Source organism: Salvelinus alpinus, chromosome 23 (genome assembly GCF_045679555.1).
Source record: "Salvelinus alpinus chromosome 23, SLU_Salpinus.1, whole genome shotgun sequence".
Classification (NCBI taxonomy): Eukaryota; Metazoa; Chordata; class Actinopteri; order Salmoniformes; family Salmonidae; genus Salvelinus; species Salvelinus alpinus.
In genome coordinates, this window is record NC_092108.1 from 44,697,498 (window position 1) to 44,718,586 (window position 21,089).

Sequence of the window (21,089 nt, forward strand, 5' to 3'; positions counted from 1 at the left end):
TATTTCAATTTCTGTATTTGTGTGTGGAGCCGTGTAAAACACTTGTTTTATTGTGCAATAATTGCTACCTTGTTCATTATTTCTTTCTAGTACCGTGCATGCACTTAATGCAAAAACGGGTTTCACTTTAGAAAAAAAGACTACCTGCCCCTAAAATCAAACTTCTCCTTTGACAACTGCCTATGTGGCATCGATATGTGTCAGAAACATTTATTCTTGTGTGAAATGTATTTATTTTTTCTCCACAATTTCGTGATATCCAATTGGTACAGTCTTGTCCCATCGCTGCAACTCCCGTACTGACTCGGGAGAGGCTAAGGTCGAGAGCCATGTGTCCTCTGAAAGACGACCCTGCCAAGCTGCACTCCTTCTCGACACACTGCCTGCTTAACCCGGAAGCCTGCCGCACCAATGTGTCAGAGGAAACACCGTCCAACTGGCGACCGTGTCAGCGTGCATGCACCCAGCCCGCCACAGGAGTCGCTAGAGTGCGATGGGCCAGATATGTAGTGACGCCTCTAGTACTGCGATGCAGTGTCTTAGACCGCTGCGCTACTCGGGAAGCCCTCTTGTCTCAAAATTGACTACAAAGTGTAAATAGGATAGTTTTGGTCATGAAGTCAGTCTCGTCCAAAACAGAGTTTGTAAGTGAGTTCGTCACGACTTACTGGAGGGTTGCGTATGGGCTACTTACAGTTGAAGTTGGAAGTTTACATACACCTTAGCCAAATACTTTTAAATTCAGTTTTTCACAATTCCTGACATTTCATCTGAGTAAAAATTCCCTGTCTTAGGTCAGTTAGGATCACCACTTTATTTTAAGAATATGAAATGTCTGAATAATAGTAGAGAGAATGATTTATTTCAGATTTGATTTCTTTCATCACATTCCCAATGGGCCAGAAGTTTGCATACACTCAATTAGTATTTGCCTTTAAATTGTTTAACTTGGGTAAAACGTTTTGGGTAGCCTTCCACAAGCTTCCCACAATAAGTTGGGTGAATTTTGGCCCATTCCTCCTGACAGAGCTGGTGTAACCGAGTCCGGTTTGTAGGCATCCTTGCTCGCACACGCTTTTTCAGTTCTTCCCACAGATTTTCTATGGGATTGAGGTCAGGACTTTGTGATGGCCACTCCGATACCTTGACTTTGTTGTCCTTAAGCCATTTTGGCACAACTTTGGAAGTATGCTTGGGGTCATTGTCCATTTGGAAGACCCATTTGCAACCAAGCTTTAACTTCCTGACTGATGTCTTGAGATGTTGATTCAACATATCCACATAATTTTCCCCCCTCATGATGCCATCTATTTTGTGAAGTGCACCAGTCCCTCCTGCAGCAAAGCACCCCCACAACATGATGCTGCCACCCCGTGCTTCACGGTTGGGATGGTGTTCTTCAGCTTGCAAGCATCCCCCTTTTTCCTCCAAACATAACGATGGTCATTATGACCAAACAGTTCTATTTTTGTTTCATCAGACCAGAGGACATTTCTCCAAAAAGTACAATCTTTGTCCCCGTGTGCAGTTGCAAACCGTCGTCTGGCTTTTTTTAATGTCGGTTTTGGAGCAGTGGCTTTTTCCTTGTTGAGCGGCCTTTCAGGCTATGTCGATGTAGGACTCGTTTTACTGTGGATACAGATACTTTTGTACCTGTTTCCTCCAGCATCTTCACAAGGTCCTTTGCTGTTGTTCTGGGATTGATTTGCACTTTTCACACCAAAGTACGTTCATCTCGAGGAGACAGAACGCGTCTCCTTCCTGAGCGGTATGACGGCTGCGTGGTCCCATGGTGTTTATACTTGCGTACTATTGTTTGTACAGATGAACGTGGTAACTTCAGGCGTTTGGAAATTGCTCCCAAGGATGAACCAGACTTGTGGAGGTCTACAATTTCTTGTCTGAGGTCTTAGCTGATTTCTTTTGATTTTCCCATGATGTCAAGTAAAGAGGCACTGAGTTTGAAGGTAGGCCTTGAAATACATCGACAGGTACACCTCCAATTGACTCAAATGATGTCAATTAGCCTCTCAGAAGCGTCTAAAGCCATGGCATAATTTTCTGGAATTTTTCAAGCTGTTTAAAGGCACGGTCAACTTAGTGTATGTAAACTTCTGACCCACTGGAATTGTGATACAGTGAATTATAAGTGAAATAATCTGTCTGTAAACAATTGCTGGAAAAAATGACTTGTGTCATGCACAAGGTAGATGTCTTAACCGACTTGCCAAAACTATAGTTTGTTTAACAAGAAATCTGTGGAGTGGTTGAAAAACGAGTTTTAATAACTCCAACCTAAGTGTATGTCAACTTCAGACTTCAACTGTACATGCCCACTTTTGCCGATGATGCCCAATTGCCCAGAGACAACACATTGTGGTCTTTCCTCAGCTGCCATGTGGACATTTGTTGTCAAGTTTGCATATGGGTGACACACACGCACATTTCACTCGGCAGATTGGAGGGACAATTTGCTTCCATAAAGTTGAACAAGACTTCCAATGCATTTCAACAATATTGCCAAATGGCCAGGAATGGATTTCCTCCGACACGGTCACTTCTGCCGCATGTCAACCGTGAAACCGCTGGTGTTGGTGAGTACTTTAGCAAAGTAGATAGCTGGTCCTAGCTAGTAGCGACGTTTGGTTATACAACATAATTTGATCATGCTAGCGAGCCAGGCTAGCTATGATACCACAGATGAAAAATGAATGATACTGTACTGTAGCTAGCTAAATACATAGAGCTAACGTGTAATGTGATGTAACTTGTCAGAGGAAGATGTGCAGCTCATGTTAGCTAGCTACCTTGCTAACAACAGCTAACTGTAGCCCATTGGCATTTAGGGTCAATACAGGGCAGGCACTTGGATACTAGCTCTCTAGCTAATCAGAGGATGTAGCAAGCTTGCTTTCAATAATGTTTCAACTCAAACTGGCTAGTCAACGTTAGCTGGCTGGCCAACTCAGGCAAAGATTTGCAAGAGTTAGCTAGCATTTGGGGTCTTCGTCTGCTCACCCAAAACAACATGCCTGTTCTCATAAAAGTCGATTGTGTATTTTCTAGGGCAAAAATAAATATAGCTATGGCTCTGTCAGCAAGCATTCAGCAAAGTACACAGTTGGTTGCATATTAACTGTGTCAGCATCACCGGCCTTAATCTATTGTGTCGTGGCAGCCCCTCTATTAGCATATAAATTACTTCCAAACTAAAGTAAGTTATTTTTCTCGCTAAATGTTTATTGATATTTTATTTATTTCACAGGCTACGTACAAAACCTACCATATCAGGAGCTGAGGCAGTGGCCAGACACCAGTCCTGCTTCAGAGTAATGGAGGACACTTGAATAAGGTTGGTCACATTTGATTTGGTTAAAAGTCCTGGAATTCACCTAACCACCATTGATAATGTAACCAGTGCTGTATGATGGAGGAAGGCCACAAAAAATCAGAGGAAGGCCCAAAACATTGTCAAAGACTCCAGCCACTCAAGTCATAGACTGTTCTCTCTGCTACCGCACGGCAAGCTGTACCAGAGCGCCAAGTCTAGGACCAAAAGGCTCCTTTAACAGCTTCTACGCCCAAGCCTTAAGACTGCTGAACAATTAATAAAATGGCCACCTGGACTATTTACATTGCTGCTACTCACTGTTTATTATCTATGCATAGTCACTTTACAAATTACCCTGACTAACCTGTACCCCTGTACATTGACTCGGTACCCCCTGTATATAGCCTTGTTATTGTTTTTATTATTATTATTTTTCTTCACTTTAGTTTATTTTGTAAATATTTTCTTAACTCTATTTAATCAACTGCATTGTTGGATAAGGGCTTGTAAGTAAGCATGTCACGGTAAGGTCTACACATGTTTTATTCACCGCATGTGACAAATAAAATTTGATTTGATTTGTGTACAGTATGTGTGTCTTGTATGTTGTAAGGAGGTGCCCCCTTCCACTGTGCCAATGGTCTACTCCTGGGCCTGAGTGAGTAATGTCAACCAGGCAGTGCCATGCTGGCACGTGTCCCTTGTGAATTAGCTGTGAATCATAATCTCTGATTGGCTATGTTCAACAGTGTATTTACTGTTGGCTTCCATGACTGTATGGTGACAGACTTTCTCTCTCCCTCTGTGATATACGAGCTGGGTCAGATATAGGAGCCTAAGTCAGGCTCCTTTATGACCAGTATCTGTGACAAGAGGGACCTGGAGCCGATCAACGCTGCCACGGACATCAGGTATTGGCAAACACCACAGAAAGGACAAAAGCTGATAAGTAATAAGAGAGGACATCACAAGTATTTAGTAATATCACTCTTTCAGTACATGTCACTCATCAACTCATCCTTGTTTTACTACAGATGGAGGACAGAAGAGATGCTTTTGAAATGGAGTCCTCAGGTTGATATTGATGTCTGAACTGGGACAGAGATCTTGCACTCAAGCATTCAAATTATACAAGACATCTACTACTTGTTGTGGTCTTTTGTTATTATTGAATCGGACTGTACTATCCATGGGGGGACGGGGGGGGGACGGACACCATACAAAAAGGTATAATATTTGCACATTGTTATATTAGCAGAACACTGCTTCTACAGTGTTATGTGAAGTAGGGTTTATTCTACATGGAAGTGTTGCACTTGAAAGTTATCTACGTAAGTGGCTCTGGATAAGAGCGTCTGCTTAATGACTAAAATATCAAATGTAATAAGTTCAGTAGTTGCACTCTTCTAATATTACTGATTAGGCTACTATCCTTCTGGAGGAAGCTTTGAATAGCCTACAGAGTGATATGAGAAGTGCGCCATCCTCCACATCGGCCAGTAGTTATTGAACTCTGCCTGCTGGACCCATGGGTTGAAGCGAACTCTGTCATATCCAGGATGGAGTGTCATGCACTCCACTTCTCCTGTCCCCTGACAGCACCTGTCCAAAACTTCTAAAACATGACATAGATGGAAGGGACTTCATCACCCACTGGAGACTTGAAGACAGAACCTCACCCAGAGAGCTGTACATCTCAGATTAGGCCAAATAGAATGCCATTCTAGTTCTGGTTAGACAGCTGAAGTTGTACAATACATACAACATATTTGTATTTGCTAGGCAAGTGCAGGCATACTGTCTTAATCAGCACATCAATATGATATTTACAGCATAAAATGTATTGTCTTTGTAACACGAACACACATCATTTTGTTGTTGTTGATAAATGTATCTACACTCAAGTTTGGTGATATTTGTGCGAAGTTGACATGTAGCTTACACCTGTTGGGATATTAGTAGATCTAACAGCGGGCATAAGAAGAGATGAGATGAGAAAAATTGTGCCAGTTAAAGAACTAGTGTTGTAGGAGAGCTGAGCTGACTCAAGACCGGGCATTGGACTCACAGTTGACACCATTTCCACAGTAACATATCTTTACATGAAGTGATGAAACATTGAAACTAAGTTGCAAGCTATTTTGGTAGCAAGGTGTTGTAGAACAAGTGTCTTATGGAACGCATACCAGACACTGGCTCTTGCTATCTTGCCTTAACTGATTTCACAGAGAAATATCAGCTCGATAGGCTAGACAGCTACAGCTATCCCCAAGCTATACTAGCTAGCTGCTGTCAGCTTGGCTAAACATAAGGTCAGCACAGGCTTTAGCCTACACAAATAACTGAATTAGCTGACCACCTTGAGATGACAAGTCAGTCAGGTGGGGAGAAGTCCTTCACTTCAATATTTGGTTCTCTCCATAACAAAGCCAGCTAAGTTTACCTCACTGTACTCACTACTGCCTTGTTTGTTGCAAAGACACACCCACAGCAAACCACACCCACAAGACAACTCGTTTGGCTTCAGTCATGGCCACTAACATTTATTCATGACCAAACTTCAAAATAAGGCCAAATCAGGAAATTCAGTCGTTCTTTAAGTTTAGGATGATACAATGTTTCTGTGGGGCTCAATTGTGGGTGGGGGGTTGGGGTTTGTGTGTGTGCGTGATAGCTATGGGGAGGGCGTCATAGCTGTTCCAATTGGTGACGAATGCATGCCTCTGCACTGACCGGAGAGGCTTGAGCACGTTTGTGGGAATGTGGTGCAGCAGAGAGAGAGAGAGAGAGGAGGATCTCAGATTGGTTACGTAATGGACAGCAGCACAACTTCCTAATCCTGTTAAAGACTATGTACGCGGAGAAGAGGGGCATGTGGTCCCCCAGGAGTGTCTGACTGCTGAGGGACTTGTGGTGCCGCTCTAATGGCCATCTGATCACTGCTCAGCCGTGATGAGTCTGTCAGAGAGGCTAGCTCGGCTTTAGACGTCTGGTGGCAACAAGTTCACAGAAATACACATACACAAACGTATTCCTGCACGTACACACACATGTCCACACAAATGTATATAAATACATAAATAGAGATACGAATGCTAACATATTTATAATCACATGATGCTAGTACACCCACATACAGATACATAAATCCACCAATACTTTTACAAATATACTCACACAATCACAGATACACAATATATATACAGAGACAAGTAAATGACCACATATACACACCAACCAGTACAAACACACTTAAACTTAAAAGATACAAATCACAGATTATTATGTACATCACATGTGCATTACATTACAGTTGAATTAAACAGTAATTTAACAAACATTAACTCAATGCAAAGCTAATTTAGAGTGTGACAGTGGAACCGCATTTCTCCGGGATCTCCCCTATAGTCAGTCAGGTTATAACATTCAATTACCAACATCTTGGGAGCCAGACAGACTTTAACCCCAGTGTCAAACAGCAGCTTTTAAGGCTTTGCTACACAATCCTTCATCACTTTTATGGGCTGGAGCACAAATCTTTCCCCTTACACAAAGAAGATAAGGAATATGTCAGAAGCCATAAAGGCTGAAAGACCCATTTTAATTAAACAGAGAGCAGCCATATACAGTGGCCCATCTCTCCAGACATGCATCATGGGAAATTAGCATGACGTGGCAGAACGCAGATCACAGAGGCCTCGGCAAACAGTTGAACCGGGTCGTTAACCCGTGCTGCCCTCAAACCAAGACTGCTAATTATTTATAGGCTGTTTTTCAACATTTCAAATTCAAAACAGTTTGAATTGAGGTGTGTTCCGCCTCCTCATGAATTCACATAGAAGTATCCCATTTCACTGTTTTGGACAATTTATGTTTGAGGCTTTACTAAGCCGGACAAACTTCTCTTTTCGAGGAGAGCCCAAACACTTTCACAGTGTTTCCGCAGATCAAGTATGCAGACATTTAGTCTAGCACAAACTTTTTCCCCCTAGCACATTTTATGGCTGGCGCTCACATTGCCTTCATTTCTGTTTTCCTTATAAATAATAACTTTGGACATTTGTGCGTTCCTAAATGCCTTATTTTCTGTTGTGTTGTCGTTTCTAGTGGAGCATACTGTATGTATGTATGTATGTATGGAGCATAATGTATTTACAGTTTTATTCACGCTTTCAAGTATTGGGTGACAAATCATGCATTCCGATTCTTGCATAGATTTTAATGGACACATACAATGTGTGTAAAATACCTTTTGGCAAGTTGTACTGATTATGATGAACTAATGCTAAGCTACACTACATGACCAAAAGTATGTGGTATGCTCGTCGAACATCTCATTCCAAAATCATAGTTATTAATATGGAGTTGGTCTCCCGTTTGCTGTTATAACAGCCTCCACTCTTCTGGGAAGGCTTTCCTCCAGATGTTGGAACATTGCTGCAGGGACTTGCTCCCATTCAGCCACAAAAGCATTAGTGAGGTCGGACACTGATGTTGGGCTATTAGGCCTGGCTCACAGTCAGCGTTCCAATTTATACCAAGGTGTTCGATGGGGTTGAGGTCAGGGCTTTGTGCAGGCCGGTCAAGTTACTTCACACCAATCTCGATAAGCCATTTCAGTATGGACCTTGCTTTGTGCATGGGGCATTGTCATGCTTGAAACAAGAAAGGGCCTTCCCCAAACTGTTGCCACAAAGTTGGAAGCACAGAATCGTCTAGAATGTCATTGTATGCTGTAGAGTTAAGATTTCCCTTCACTGAAACTAAGGGCCTTAGACCAAACCATGAAAAACAGCCCCAGACCCATACAGTTGACACTATGCATTGGGGCAGGTAGAGTTCTCCTGGCATCTGCCAAACCCAGATTCATCCATCGGACTGCCAGATGGTGACGCGTGATTCATCACTCAAGAGATTGTGTTCCACTACTCCAGAGTCCAATGTCGGCGAGCCTTACACCACTCTAGCCGAAGCTTGGCATTGCACATGGTGATCTTAGGCTTGTGTGCAGCTGCTCAGCCATGGAAACCCATTTCATGAAACTCCCGACGAACAGTTCTTGTGCTGACGTGTCTTCCAGAGGTAGTTTGGAACTCTGTAGTGAGTGCTACAGGGCAATAATCATTTAGTTCAGTTACCTTCGCTTTCTTGAGTACAGGAACAATGGTGGACATCTTTAAGCAAGTGGGGCCAGCAGACTGGGACAGGGAGATATTGAATATGTCCGTAAACAATCCAGCCATCTGGTTCTGCGCATGCTCTGGGGATGTGGCTAGGGATGTCGTCTGGGCCGGCAGCCTTGTGAGGGTTAACACGCTTAAATGCCTTACTCATGTCGGCCATGGAGAACGAGAGCCCACTGTCCTTGGGAGAGGCGCTGGCCCACATCGGCAACACTCTGTTTTCCTCGAAGCGGGTGAAGAAGGTGTTTAGTTTGTCCGGTAGAAAGACATCGGTGTCCACGACGTGGTTCGATTTCCCTTTATAATCCGTGATTGTCTAGAGTCCCCACCACAATCTCAACCATATTCCCAGTCACCTTTCCGTGGTTAAATGCAGTTGTTCGCGCGTTCATTTTTGTGTGAATGCTGGCATCTATCCATGTTTTTTTGGTTTGGATAGGTTTTAATCGTCACGGTGGGAACAACATCCCCTATAGACCTCCTTATGAACTCAGTTACCGTGTCAGTGTATGCGTTAGTGTTATTCTCAAAGGCAACCTGGAACATATCCCAGTCCGGGAATGATCAAAACAATCTTGAAGCATGGATTCCGATTGGTCAGACCAGCGTTGAACAGTCCTTACCATGGGTACATCCTGTTTGAGTTTCTGCCTATAGGAAGGGAGGAGCAGAATGGAGGCGTGATCTGATTAGCCAAAGGGAGGGCAGGGGAGGTCCTTGTAGCCGTCCCAGAAGGGATAGTAGCAATGTTTTTCATGTGCGAATAGCACAGGCAATGTGTTGGTAAAACTGCGGTAGCGTTTTCCTCAAATTTGCTATGTTAAACTCTCCAGCTACAATAAATGTGGTCTCAGGATAGGTGGTTTCCAGTTTGCATAAAGTTCAGTGAAGTTCTTTGAGGGCTGTCGTAGTATCCAAAAGTTATTTCCGGCTGTATGTAATAATGCCAAAACTTTCTGATCTAATAATATGAGAAGTAACACAAAAAATATATATTTAATGCAAAGTTGCTTAGGAGCCAGGAACGAGGCGACCATGTCTATCGGCGTCATCTTGTTCAGTTGAATAAAAATTCCAAGTGTTGGATATCCCTAACTTCGGCTGGATTCCAATAGGAATTACACAAATACTTTGCAAGCCAGCATAATGTGACATGCAAGTAGGGTTTCAAAATTCCGGTTGGAAGATTCCTGGAAATCCTTCAACCAGGATATTTGAGAAAATCTGGGACTTTTAGGAAAGTCTATTCAGGGATTATTTTGAGGAGATGGGAAACTCCATTGGATTCGTTTTTGAGGTTGCTAGTTCTCAAAATAAGGCCTTATGAGATACATTATGTATTTTCATAAAGAGTTTAATTATAATGAAAACGATTTTTCACAGTGACTATTATCATGTTGAGTAATGACTACAAAATCACTTTAAGTAACTGTACTCCGGTATATTAAGTGCAACGGGTTTCCTCAAAGGTTTGTCTAATGACACCACATTGGGGTTTACAATGTAGTCAATATGACCTCTGATTGGTATTAGGCATGCTGCTCATGCTACCACGAATGAGATACTTCACATGTAGTGGATGGGGAGATGTTATTCACCATAATGGAAGGAGTATAAGGAGAGGGAATGGTAAAACATTCTACCTTCCTTCACTCTTTTGTTTTTTTTATGGTCTCTTCAAGTGTTGCTGTCTGAGTGGCTTTTCTAATGCTTTTCTTTTCTAATGTATCAGACCAGAGCTGCAGTGTTGTGTTCCCCTTGGGAGGTAATTACAGAGGTGTATCCTCCTACCTCTCTAACACTCCCCCCCTCCCGCCTGTGCTCCGGACCATAGGGACTAGTGGAAAGAGGTTTCAGTGTTTCTTTGGTTCTTTGGCCTGTGAACTTGGAGAAGGGCTGGGTGTGAGTGTGAATTAAAGAATTGTGGATGAAAGTTGGGAGTTGGTGATCTCACTGATCTGTGGGAGAGGGTGTTGAGTGATCGGTGTGATGTTGCTCGATGGTGTTAAGGTCAGTGTTGAAGAGGGGTATCTTGGAAAGTTAAGTGTTTTCATTTGAGCAATAATATTCTAAGGTTGGTTATCGTCCTGGAGATAATTTCTGGTCCCAAAATGTATTGTTAAGTGTAACAACATAATTTCTGTGGGCTTACATGTTGTTTTCAGAGCTTGGCTAAAAAGAAAGTGACGTCTGTGGTTTTTTACAAGCTTAAGTTGGTAATTGGTAACACCTCATGGAAGGCAATTAAGTTAACTCCATGACCAGAGGCTTGCATTTTTGAGAGCAAGTAAAATACACTGAGTGTACAAAACATTATGAACACATGCTCTTTCCATGACATAGACTTATCAGGTGAATCCAGGTGAAAGCTATGATCCCTTATTAATGTCACTTGTTAAATCCACTTCAGTCAGTCTAGATGAAGGGGAGGAGACAGGTTAAAGAATAATTTTTAAGTCTTGAAACATTTGAGACATGGATTGTGTATGTGTACCATTCAGAGGGTGAATGGACAAGACAAAATATTTAAGTGCCTTTGAACGGGGCATGGTAGTAGGTGCTTGGTTTTTCCGTCAAGAATGGTTCACCACCCAAAGGACATCTGGCCAACTTGACACAGCTGTGAAAAGCATTGGAGTCAACATGAGCCAGCATCCCTTTCAACACCTTGTAGAGTCCATGCCCGGGGGGGGCATAGCTCAATATTAGGAAGTTACTCTTAATGTTTTGTACACTCAGTGTATGCCATTGTGTATGTGCCAAACTCACTACCAGGTGAGTGGGATGTTATCCTGATTTTTTTTAAATATAGCAATTTTCTCACTGGGGAGTGTTTTAGGGAAAAGTTTGGGAAATACTGGTACTTGCTGCGATGCTCAAGAAAACCGGTTCCAACTAAGAACATAAATGACATCATGTCAGCTGTTCAACAAAGATAAAAGGAGGCAGAATTTTTGGTTTGATTCTTTGCATTCATCCCAGGTAATATCACCACGTTTCGGTTTCAGTTTAGATTATTAAACAATAATCACCGTTTTCGATTTCTTTATTTTTTATTGCGACTTTTTCATTGAATGCAGTATGCATTATGTGGGTTGAATGCTGTAACAACACAGAATAAAACAATAAAAGGACAAATATACAATTAATGGTAGTGACGGCCTAGTACTGCTGGTTCTATTTGATGACTTTATTATTTAATTCCAAGACATGTCATCTCTATAGAGATGCTGCCTATACTGTCTGACAAAATCACTATTTTACTAGATCTAAGTAAATAAGGCCTACTTGAGGGATGAATATCAACTATCAATCACTTAGATCCTGTATTTTCATGGTAGAGATACCTCGCGAAGCAAATGCTTTCTATCCCTCTCGGTCGCTCGTTCTCTCTTCTCTGTCTGCTCCACACTGTTCTTATAATTTTCTCTACTTTTGGATATTTTTGATTCTGAACGTCGTCAGATCTTCAACCAAAACCTAACATTAGATAAAGGGAACACGAGTGAACAAATAACAGAACCATTACATACTTATTTCATTTATTTCATAAACAAAGTTATACAACACCCAAAACCTCTGTGTGAAAAAGTAATTGCCCCCTTACACTCGATAACTGGTTGTGCCACCTTTAGCTGCAATGACACCGACCAAACACTTCCTGTAGTTGTTGATCTGTCTCTCACTTCGCTGCGGAGTCATTTTGGCCCACTCTTCCATGCAGAACTGCCGACATTTGTGAGTTTTCAAGCACGAACTGCTTGTTTCAAATCGTGCCGCAACATCTCAGTTAAGATTAGGTCTGGACTTTGACTAGGCCATTCCTTTGACTAGGCTTTTTAGCCATTTTCATGTAGACTTGATTGTGTGTTTTGGATCATTGGCTTGCTGCATGACCCACCCAACTGTGCATCAGCTCACAGGCGGGTGGCATGACATTCTCCCGTAGAATTATCTGACACAGAGCAGAATTCATGATTCCTTCTATGAAGCAAGTCATCCAGGTCCTGAGGCAGCAAAGCATCCCCAAACTATCACACTACCATCACCATGCTTGACCGTTTGTATGAGGTTCTTACTGTGAAATGCAGTGTTTGGTTTTCGCCAGACATAATGGGACCCATGTCGTCCAAAAAGTTATACTTTTGAATCATCTGTCCATAGAACATTCTTCCAAGAGTCTTGATGATCATCCAGGTGCTTTTTTGACAAACTTGAGTCAACTTTTTGGACGAAATGGGTCCCATTATGCCTGGTGAAAACCAAACACTGCATTCCACAGTAAGAACCTCATACCAACGGTCAAGCATGGTGGTATATTAGGTTTTGGTTGAAGATCTGATAACATTCAGTATAAAAAATATGCAAAAACAGGGAAATCAGAAAAGGGGCAAATACTTTTTCACGGCAATGAAGCTCATTGTAGTTAAATTATGTTGAATATTGGCCTCTTGGAAACTACAACTCCCTACTACATCGCACAGTTCAGGCTTGATCTGATTTATCTCTATAGAAACGGCACATTGAGCTCACAGAAGAAGAAAAAAACGCAGCGAAGTGGAATTAAAATAATTGAACTGAAGTCGGTCAATTAGTCGTTTAAAAAACGGTTTATCACTCAGCACTATAAAACGGCCACCATATTTCAACTTTTTCAATAGAAATCAACCAAATGAGGACGTTAACCTTTTGTGTGTTATTTTGAGTACTGTGTATGTTGAAGTATTGAGATGATTGACTATCAGTGCAGTGTGGATGTGAGTTTACATAGTTCAGATGCTGAGTACTGTAGCTAGTCTTGGTGTCCTACAGTCTTTGGACTTGGGATCCGGAACGATGATCAACAATGCTGATGTTGGTTTGGTTTGGAGGGTGATGCTGATGTTGAGAGCTGGGATGTGTGGGGGTTCATCTCCAGTGAGGAGATCTCCATTATTTATAACACTCACTGTGACCTACTTTGCAGCACAGCAGTAACCACTCGCTCGCTGTATTTCAAAAAGCATCTATCTTTAACTAAGGGACAGGAGGCACGTACACACTTACACTCTCAAGCAAAACATGAAAGTGAAGCTTAATAAACGCAAAGCCTCACATAAAGCATACCGTTTATGTGCAACCAATCACTCGAGCACTCGTGCATACCATTAGACTCACACACTCACACACACATTTACACACACACACACACACGGGCTGCTGATAATCCCGCCCTGCAACTGCTCTCTCTCCTGTTGTACCTGGCCTTCTAAACGGTGTCTAAATTGTTCCTATTGTTTCTCTCAATCACCCACTGACCTTATTGCTTCTTATTTATGCCTGTGCCGCCAGAGACAAAAAATTGTGCCGCAGTAAAACCATAGAGTGGAGGCTGTGGGGAGGAAGTGACCGAAGGGAGGAGAGGAGGGGAAGGCAAGACTCCAGTTTTTCTTTTTAGAGATGGGGCCGCCACACCGCAAATGAGAAAATATCATTTTTTTGCGAGAGAGTGCTGTGCAGTGTCTCTGTTCTCCAACCAAAGACTGATGTGAGTATGTGGAATGGAGCAGATTACTGTGAAGGTGCAAGCTCTGCAGTCTGATAAAGCGATAAGACTGTGTTGCGGCTGCTAATGAGATCTAGCCTGGTGGCCTTCTGTTAGAGAGAGAACACTGGAACAGAACTATTCATTTCATTCTCTCTCTGAGGGAGCCCCATAAAAATTGTTCTTGCTGTAAATTGTGTGTGTGTGTGTGTGTGTGTGCGTGTGTGCGTGTGTGCGTGCGTGCGTGCGTGCGTGCGTGCGTGCGTGCGTATGTATGTCTCTGTATGTACGAACATGTCCTTGTGCATGTGTAGGTTCTGTCTATGTGTGCGCTTGTGTCTGTTTTCGTCTGTGTGTGTGCATATGTGCGTTTTCTGTGTGTCCGTTTCCATGTGTGTCTGTGTCCGTTTGTGGGTGTGTGTGTTTGGTCATTAACTGTGTAATATATGTCCTCTGTGTCGTTCCCACACTCCCAATGTCACTGAGGTAGCTGTCTAGACTAGAGTGGTACAGCCCCAAGCTGGAATGGTAATGATACCGAGTAGAGGGGATTCAGACCCACAGAACAACAAATCTCGATTCAGATTCAATTGAAGGGCCTTTATAAATATTTATATATTTATATATGTTGTTTCAATTGCTGTATGGTTTCAACATGAGAAGGGGACTTCTAAAGCCTGAGGAAAGGTATGGGCTAGTCAGGAAACACAGGATTTTATATTGGTGAGTCAACTGGATTCACTTTCTGTCAGTTTACACTGAACTGGATTCACACTCTTGGGCTGGGAATCAATCAGTTTGTGCGTTGATTGAGCCGAGATATACAGTGTTTCCTGTGAATGCGATCTCTGTGAACGCAGGAACATTGCTGTTAAAAGGCACATTGACAACAACGTGCTGTTGAATCGTGTCCCGGCCTTAATCTGTTTACACTGAACTGCATTCAATTTCAGTCTGTTTAACTGAACTGGATTCACTCTGTCTTTCCACAAACTACTTTACATTCTCTACCCTTACTGTGTGCTTGGTCTACCATGTTTGCACTACATGTTGTGCATATATCTACGCATCAGTCTGACTATTGTTTACATACAGTATACGTTGAAGCTCCGCATGTACAGACCACTCGGTCTTGTTTGTATACTCTGTGTCCATTCTGTGTCCATCTGCTCTATTTCTATCTCTCGTCTGTCTGTCCTGTCTATGTGCTCTACACTCTTAGAAGTAAAGGAGCCTGGAAGAGCCATTTGTGGTTCTAAACATTGCCACACTGGAAGAACCTTTCCGGTTCAAAAAGGTTCCTCGAGGAACCCCCATGTAAAAGTTCAAACCGGAACCTTTTTTATGATGGAAGGGTTACATTTTGAACCTTTTAAATAATATATTGTAGAGTTGGCAGCCTATCAGAAGATTGGAGGCATGGCTTATTGGTGGCGTGGCTTTTCAGCTAGTTCTTTTTGGCCACCCGTTACAGTAAATGTAATTCTTGTTCCTCATGTTAAGTTTGTACACTGCAGCTTTCAATTTCCTTGAATATTTACACATATTACCTGTTTGAACATAATGTTAACATTGCTGATTACATATGGTAATAAAGTGTTTACATGGTAATAAACTATTTACATTTTGGGATTTGAAGCTACAAAACTGTCAGTGTTCAACTTTAACATGTGATGACAATACAACAGAACAGGAAGGACATTTACTCCCACCGGTGGCCTAAAAAGATCTAGCTGAAAGCCACGCACCTACTACGCCATATGCCTCCAGTCCAGGGTTTCTTCTGGAATGGTTCCTTGAATAACTCCAGGGTTCCTTGAGGATCTCTAGGGTTCATCGAATCACCACTAATTCTTAGAGTGTATATCGGCTCCTCCTGCATTTACCAGTTGTTTGCTCTCCACTGTTTCTCCACTGGGCTCCGAGCTAGTCCACCCGGCTTGTTTATCCTGCCCCAGTGCCTAGTACTGGAGGCGCGCGAGAGCCCCCTCATGTGCCCAGTTTCACTAACAAGTTCTTTCCTTCTCCTTCAGAATTGGGTCTGAATATAAATTAGCGTCCTTTTAATCAGTTTAAACTCTCCAAGCACAGCTTGTTACTCAGAAAAATGGCGGGGTGTTTTTTTTTTACCCTCCTCGGTGAGCTAGTAACAGCTTCTCTTCATTATGCATTCCTGGCAGAGGAGCCAACTTTTAGCACGGCACAAGACCTGTGTACGTGTGTGTCAATGCAAATGTGGGTTCTTATCTTTTTTGTTTATACCTGTTTTCTCCCCACAAACTTGTGCACAATGTACGCTCATGTCCTTACAATCTCACACCTCTATCACCATCCCATTCACTATCCATTCGACAACATACACGATAACAAATACCATACACACCTCTATCATTCCCCCATCGAAGCCTCCTACGCACCGTATGACCTTCCCTGCTATGCTACAGGAATAATAGACATTAATAGAGCGATGTCCTTGTGGCCAAGTTTGGAGGGGATTTCAGAATATGTCAGTGTGGTTGACAGAGGGAGGGGTGGTTCGGGGGTGTGGGAGCAAGGTGTGAGGGGACCTTGGCATAGATGGGGGAAAAGGGAGATGGAGGTGGAGGAACCCTGGCTGAGTTGCCCACCGTGGGACAGGAAGGATGTGACCCCGCGACCTCCCACATAGAGAGGCGTCTGCTTTCTGACAGAGTGTCAACAGGTCCAGATAAAACCGACCACTCCAACTCCCCACTGCGGCCTGTCCACAGTCACACGCCTGCTGACCGGCTTACACGCCCCCACACGTACCGAGAGTCCTTCAGACTGCCGCCGCGTGTCGGACAGCGCCAGGTGTTATAAACGAGCACTCACACAAACAGTGTGAGATAGTGCCACGCAGTCTCATGCACGCGCCTATTCACATATTAAGTATTCATATTCAGGCTTGAATGCACAAACATGCATCTCTCTCTGACTCTAACACACACACACACACACTCACTCACTCACACACACACACAAGTTTGCCTGTGGAACATCTCCAGCAGTGAGCAAAATTGGGCTGTCAGTCAAAGGGACATCCTTAAAAGGGCACATAACCCTGAAGGAGACAGAGATGAATGAAATATCACCACACACACTGCTGAATCACTTAGCCCAGCAGTTCCAAACAAACTCATTCACCTGGACCATACACAGTCTGAGACACCAATTCAAGAGAACCCAACCAAACCTTGTCAACACACATACAGTAGCTAGTTCCATCTCCATTTGGCAATGGAGTTTTGTTGGATTTGAATGATGGCAGTGCCTTCTACCCAATATCATCCTAAAAACAATATAATCCAAAGCGATTTCTCATAGGCTTGTCTATTCTGCCCATCTCTCCATCATCTGTTGACCTGTGTCCGTTTGTCTGTCGAATGCCTTGTGGATCACCAACGTCTCGTAACTCAAACCATCTCGTTACCGCAATAACAACCCTCACTTGCCTCGTCATGTTCAGTGGGGAGAAAACAGTTTGAAACGTGAGAGTGAAATCTGACTTTGTCTAATAAGAACACAGATTTCCAATTTCGTTGGCAAAACGTTTTGGGTGATGTTCCCTACTGAACATGATCCGACTTCCTGAACTTTGATCCGACTTCATGAACATTACTCTAACAACAAACTCCCTTTGTTGTTTGGCACCAAAACAGGAAATGTTCACGCCGGAGTGCAAGTTTAAGGAGTCGGTGTTTGAGAATTACTACGTGATCTACTCGTCCACTGTGTACCGGCAGCAGGAGTCCGGTCGGGCCTGGTTCCTAGGCCTTACCAAGGAAGGCCAGGTCATGAAGGGGAACAGGGTCAAGAAAACCAAGCCCTCCTCACACTTTGTCCCCAGGCCCATTGAAGGTAAGGCATCTGAATGCATCTGCCGTCTCATCTGTGTATTGTCTTTTGCAGGTTTTGATCGCCTGGAGTAAGTTGGTTAAAGCCCTATATGGTGAAATTAGGGCCCTCTTTTAAAATACATTTTCATGCACAGATTTGATCGTACATTGTGCGTACGATGAAATCCACAGCCACATTGTGATTTATAAATCTTAAACTTGACCAATGGAAATAAGTCATGTACTTGGATTTGCATGACATTTCATGATTTATAAACGAAACGCTTTTATGTGATATGCACAACATTATCAGAGTGTCAACTAATTGTACAAATTGCATTTCCTCACACTGCCGCTACAGTTTTCCTCATTCTAATATTAAGTACAAAAAGTTTTATTAACATGGCCGCTGGGGGATAATGTTTGACCTATGTTGTCAAATACTTTAGCTGTATTTATTTACTTTGCACAATGGAACCAATTAAATACTCACACAAGTGGGTAACACTTTATAATTATGTCCATTAATAAATAATGTATATGTTTTTTAGAAATAGTCTGCCCACCATTTTAGTATTCATTATTCCTACACTTTCTTATGTCAGTAAGCTAGTTATTCATGCGTTTATAAACATATTTATAAACAATGTATTGCTGGTTAAAGGTATTGCCATGTAAAAGGTGTTTAATATAAATACTTATTTATATTAGACGTTTGCAGTAGGCTACCTGATCGAAAGAAAGCACTATCTATACTTTATAAGCAACCTGTTTATAAAGGACCTGAGTAATTACTCCCAAAACGCTGGACATGCCATTAGTAGACATTCCAGCAGTACCTGAGGTCTCAAAATTACCTAAAACATATCCATGGTGAAAGAGTAACCACCCAACACAGGAAGTTACATTTTTAAGGACAGATATTTAATATTTTATTCCAAAACAGGTTCCAAGAGCAGCTTCCTACACTCTGTGGGAGTCCCTGAGCTCGATCTGACTTTGTCTCTCTGTTTGCCCATCCATCTCCTCATTATTTGTCCTCCATGTTCTCCTCTATCCCCCACTGCTTCCTGCTTCGTCCTCTACTACATACACTGTCTGCAGTGTGTATGTACAGGGAGCCGTCGCTGCATGAGATCGAAGAGAAACAGCGCTCCAGGAAGAGCTCAGGGACTCCCACCATGAACGGAGGGAAAGCTGTCAACCAGAACTCCTAGCAGCAGGGCCCCAAGGGTGGGGGGGCACTAGGGGGGCCCTGATCCCCCCTCTCTTAAATAGAGGGGAGAGAGGCTACAGACCCCCCTCACCACCATGCCCTCTGACGGGATGGACCGCCACGAGGGGGAGGAGCTACACCCAAGATGACTAAAAACTGAACTCTCGCCTGTGAAAATCTTTTAGACGAATATCAAGATAAACCCAGAGGAAAACAAAAAAACTACGACAAACATTTTCAATCAGGAGTTGACCTACGTTTTATGCAAAAAAAAAAGAAGAAAAAAAAGCTGTGACAAAGGAATGGTGGTCTCTTCACAATACAAATATCTATCGTTTCCAATTTAAGCTGTGAAAAATTAGCTTTAAAGACATGTTCAATTTCCCATGCATTGATTTTATGAATGCTATGGCACCCTCACATGCTTAATTGTGTTACTGTTGTCCAATAATAACAATATTACTCATGTGTTGATAACTCTTCATCCCAATTTAGTATCATGGGTATTCTGTTTTTCATTTGAGACTGTAGACATGAACAATTGTTGGTATTTTTTATTGCTTGACATTGAATGCACTTTCACACTGCATACACTGGTGTGAGGGTAAAGAATGAATATATATGAGAAGTCGCTGGTTGGCTCAGTAGGAACAGGAATGGGTGAGTGGGATGGCTTTTGCTCAGGTGATGTGTGTGGAATAGGTTGTGTGGATCTTGGATTCCTTTCCTATCTCCACACACTCTTTGATATGACAGGACTAGACAACTAAAAGCAATATGGCGGCTACTCCACCAAGCCTCATAGTAGTCCTCTAGCATATTATGGTGCGTTCGAGTGCTGATGGAAATGTGGAAATACGAGTTCCTGACCCAGGAATAATGATTGAACGACCCTCAAAGTCTGAGTTCCAAGTGGGAAACACGGTCCAGAATGAAGATATTGAAGTTTACGAGGTGTGAAATTTCATCACTGACCTTTCACCTTTTCGACCGCTAGACGATTTAAACCTTAACCTTAACAACCTTAACCATCTGATTAATGTAGCTCGGTGGATCCATACAGTATATAGTTTGACATATTGTCAACATAAGCGACTTTAGCTAGATTAGCCATCTAGCAAGAATGTCATTGGTTGAAGAGTTATTCTGACTTCAAACGCACTTGAAAGGACTCATGTTGTATTTACAACTTCACCAACTGGGAAACATTAGATTCCGAGGACCGTTCGAACGCACCATTACTCTCAACGATCCAGTCCTGTGAACTTAATGGTCAAGAGGGAAAGGATAGCCTTGTAATATTATCAATACTCGGGCAAAGTGGGTATAGCCAGGAGGAAAAAAGATCGATAGAGCTTCTGGTTGTTTTTGTTTGGTGTGCCAGTACTAATAAGGGTATTTTTTCTAATAAGGTCTGGGTTGGCCAATCCTAGGGGGAAATGCAATATTCTCTCCAAAAAAGGAAACTTGGCTAGTATCCGCCAATCAAGGATTCTTTAATGATTATTTGGAACAGGTCTACTTCACCTCTTTATGAGCTTTGACAAGACTTTCTTCGAAGTGCGTCAGAGAATGCTTTTAGTCGGTACAAATAAATCATGAAAATCTCCTTGGGAAGGCACGTTGTTGTGGCTTGTGTACGGGCTCAGCAGACTCGGGCTGCTTGGGGCTAAGGTGATTGTGAAAGCTATCCAAGTATTCGTCCCAATACTCTTAAGAAGCTTCCTCTCTTTGTGTCTTTATCTTTGTTATCAGTCCACTGAGCAGACTAGAAATGTCACAGTGATCGGTTGAATGGGGTGTAGCGCATTCATTTGATGTAATCAGTCTCTTTTATATCTGTGGCCACGAGGGAAAAGAAACAAAGGAAGTATTTTAAGATACTTTTCGACGAAGCCCCTGTGAGCTCCTCCTCTTCCATCATTACCCTTTCACCTACGACACTGTAATCAATAATAACCTAGCACAATGCAACGGG

General features: G+C 42.6%; 1 protein-coding gene and 1 long non-coding RNA gene across 4 annotated transcripts in view; both read left to right on the plus strand.

Annotated features, from left to right (window-relative positions):
• The window catches only part of LOC139551117 (fibroblast growth factor 12), a 49,496-nt gene extending 29,378 nt beyond the window's left edge, over nucleotides 1-20,118 (plus strand). For all 3 annotated transcript variants that reach the window (XM_071362521.1, XM_071362520.1, XM_071362519.1), the window contains 2 exons: nucleotides 17,719-17,917; nucleotides 19,000-20,118. In XM_071362521.1, coding sequence (XP_071218622.1) covers nucleotides 17,719-17,917; nucleotides 19,000-19,112 — 312 coding nt within the window. In that variant the 3' untranslated portion in view covers nucleotides 19,113-20,118. The remainder of the gene's footprint in view (nucleotides 1-17,718; nucleotides 17,918-18,999) is intronic.
• On the plus strand, nucleotides 1,674-5,235 carry LOC139551118 (uncharacterized). The gene is made up of 3 exons (XR_011670205.1): nucleotides 1,674-2,594; nucleotides 3,266-4,242; nucleotides 4,366-5,235. It is a non-coding gene; the product is annotated as an uncharacterized lncRNA (long non-coding RNA).
• Nucleotides 20,119-21,089: the final 971 nt, after the last annotated feature.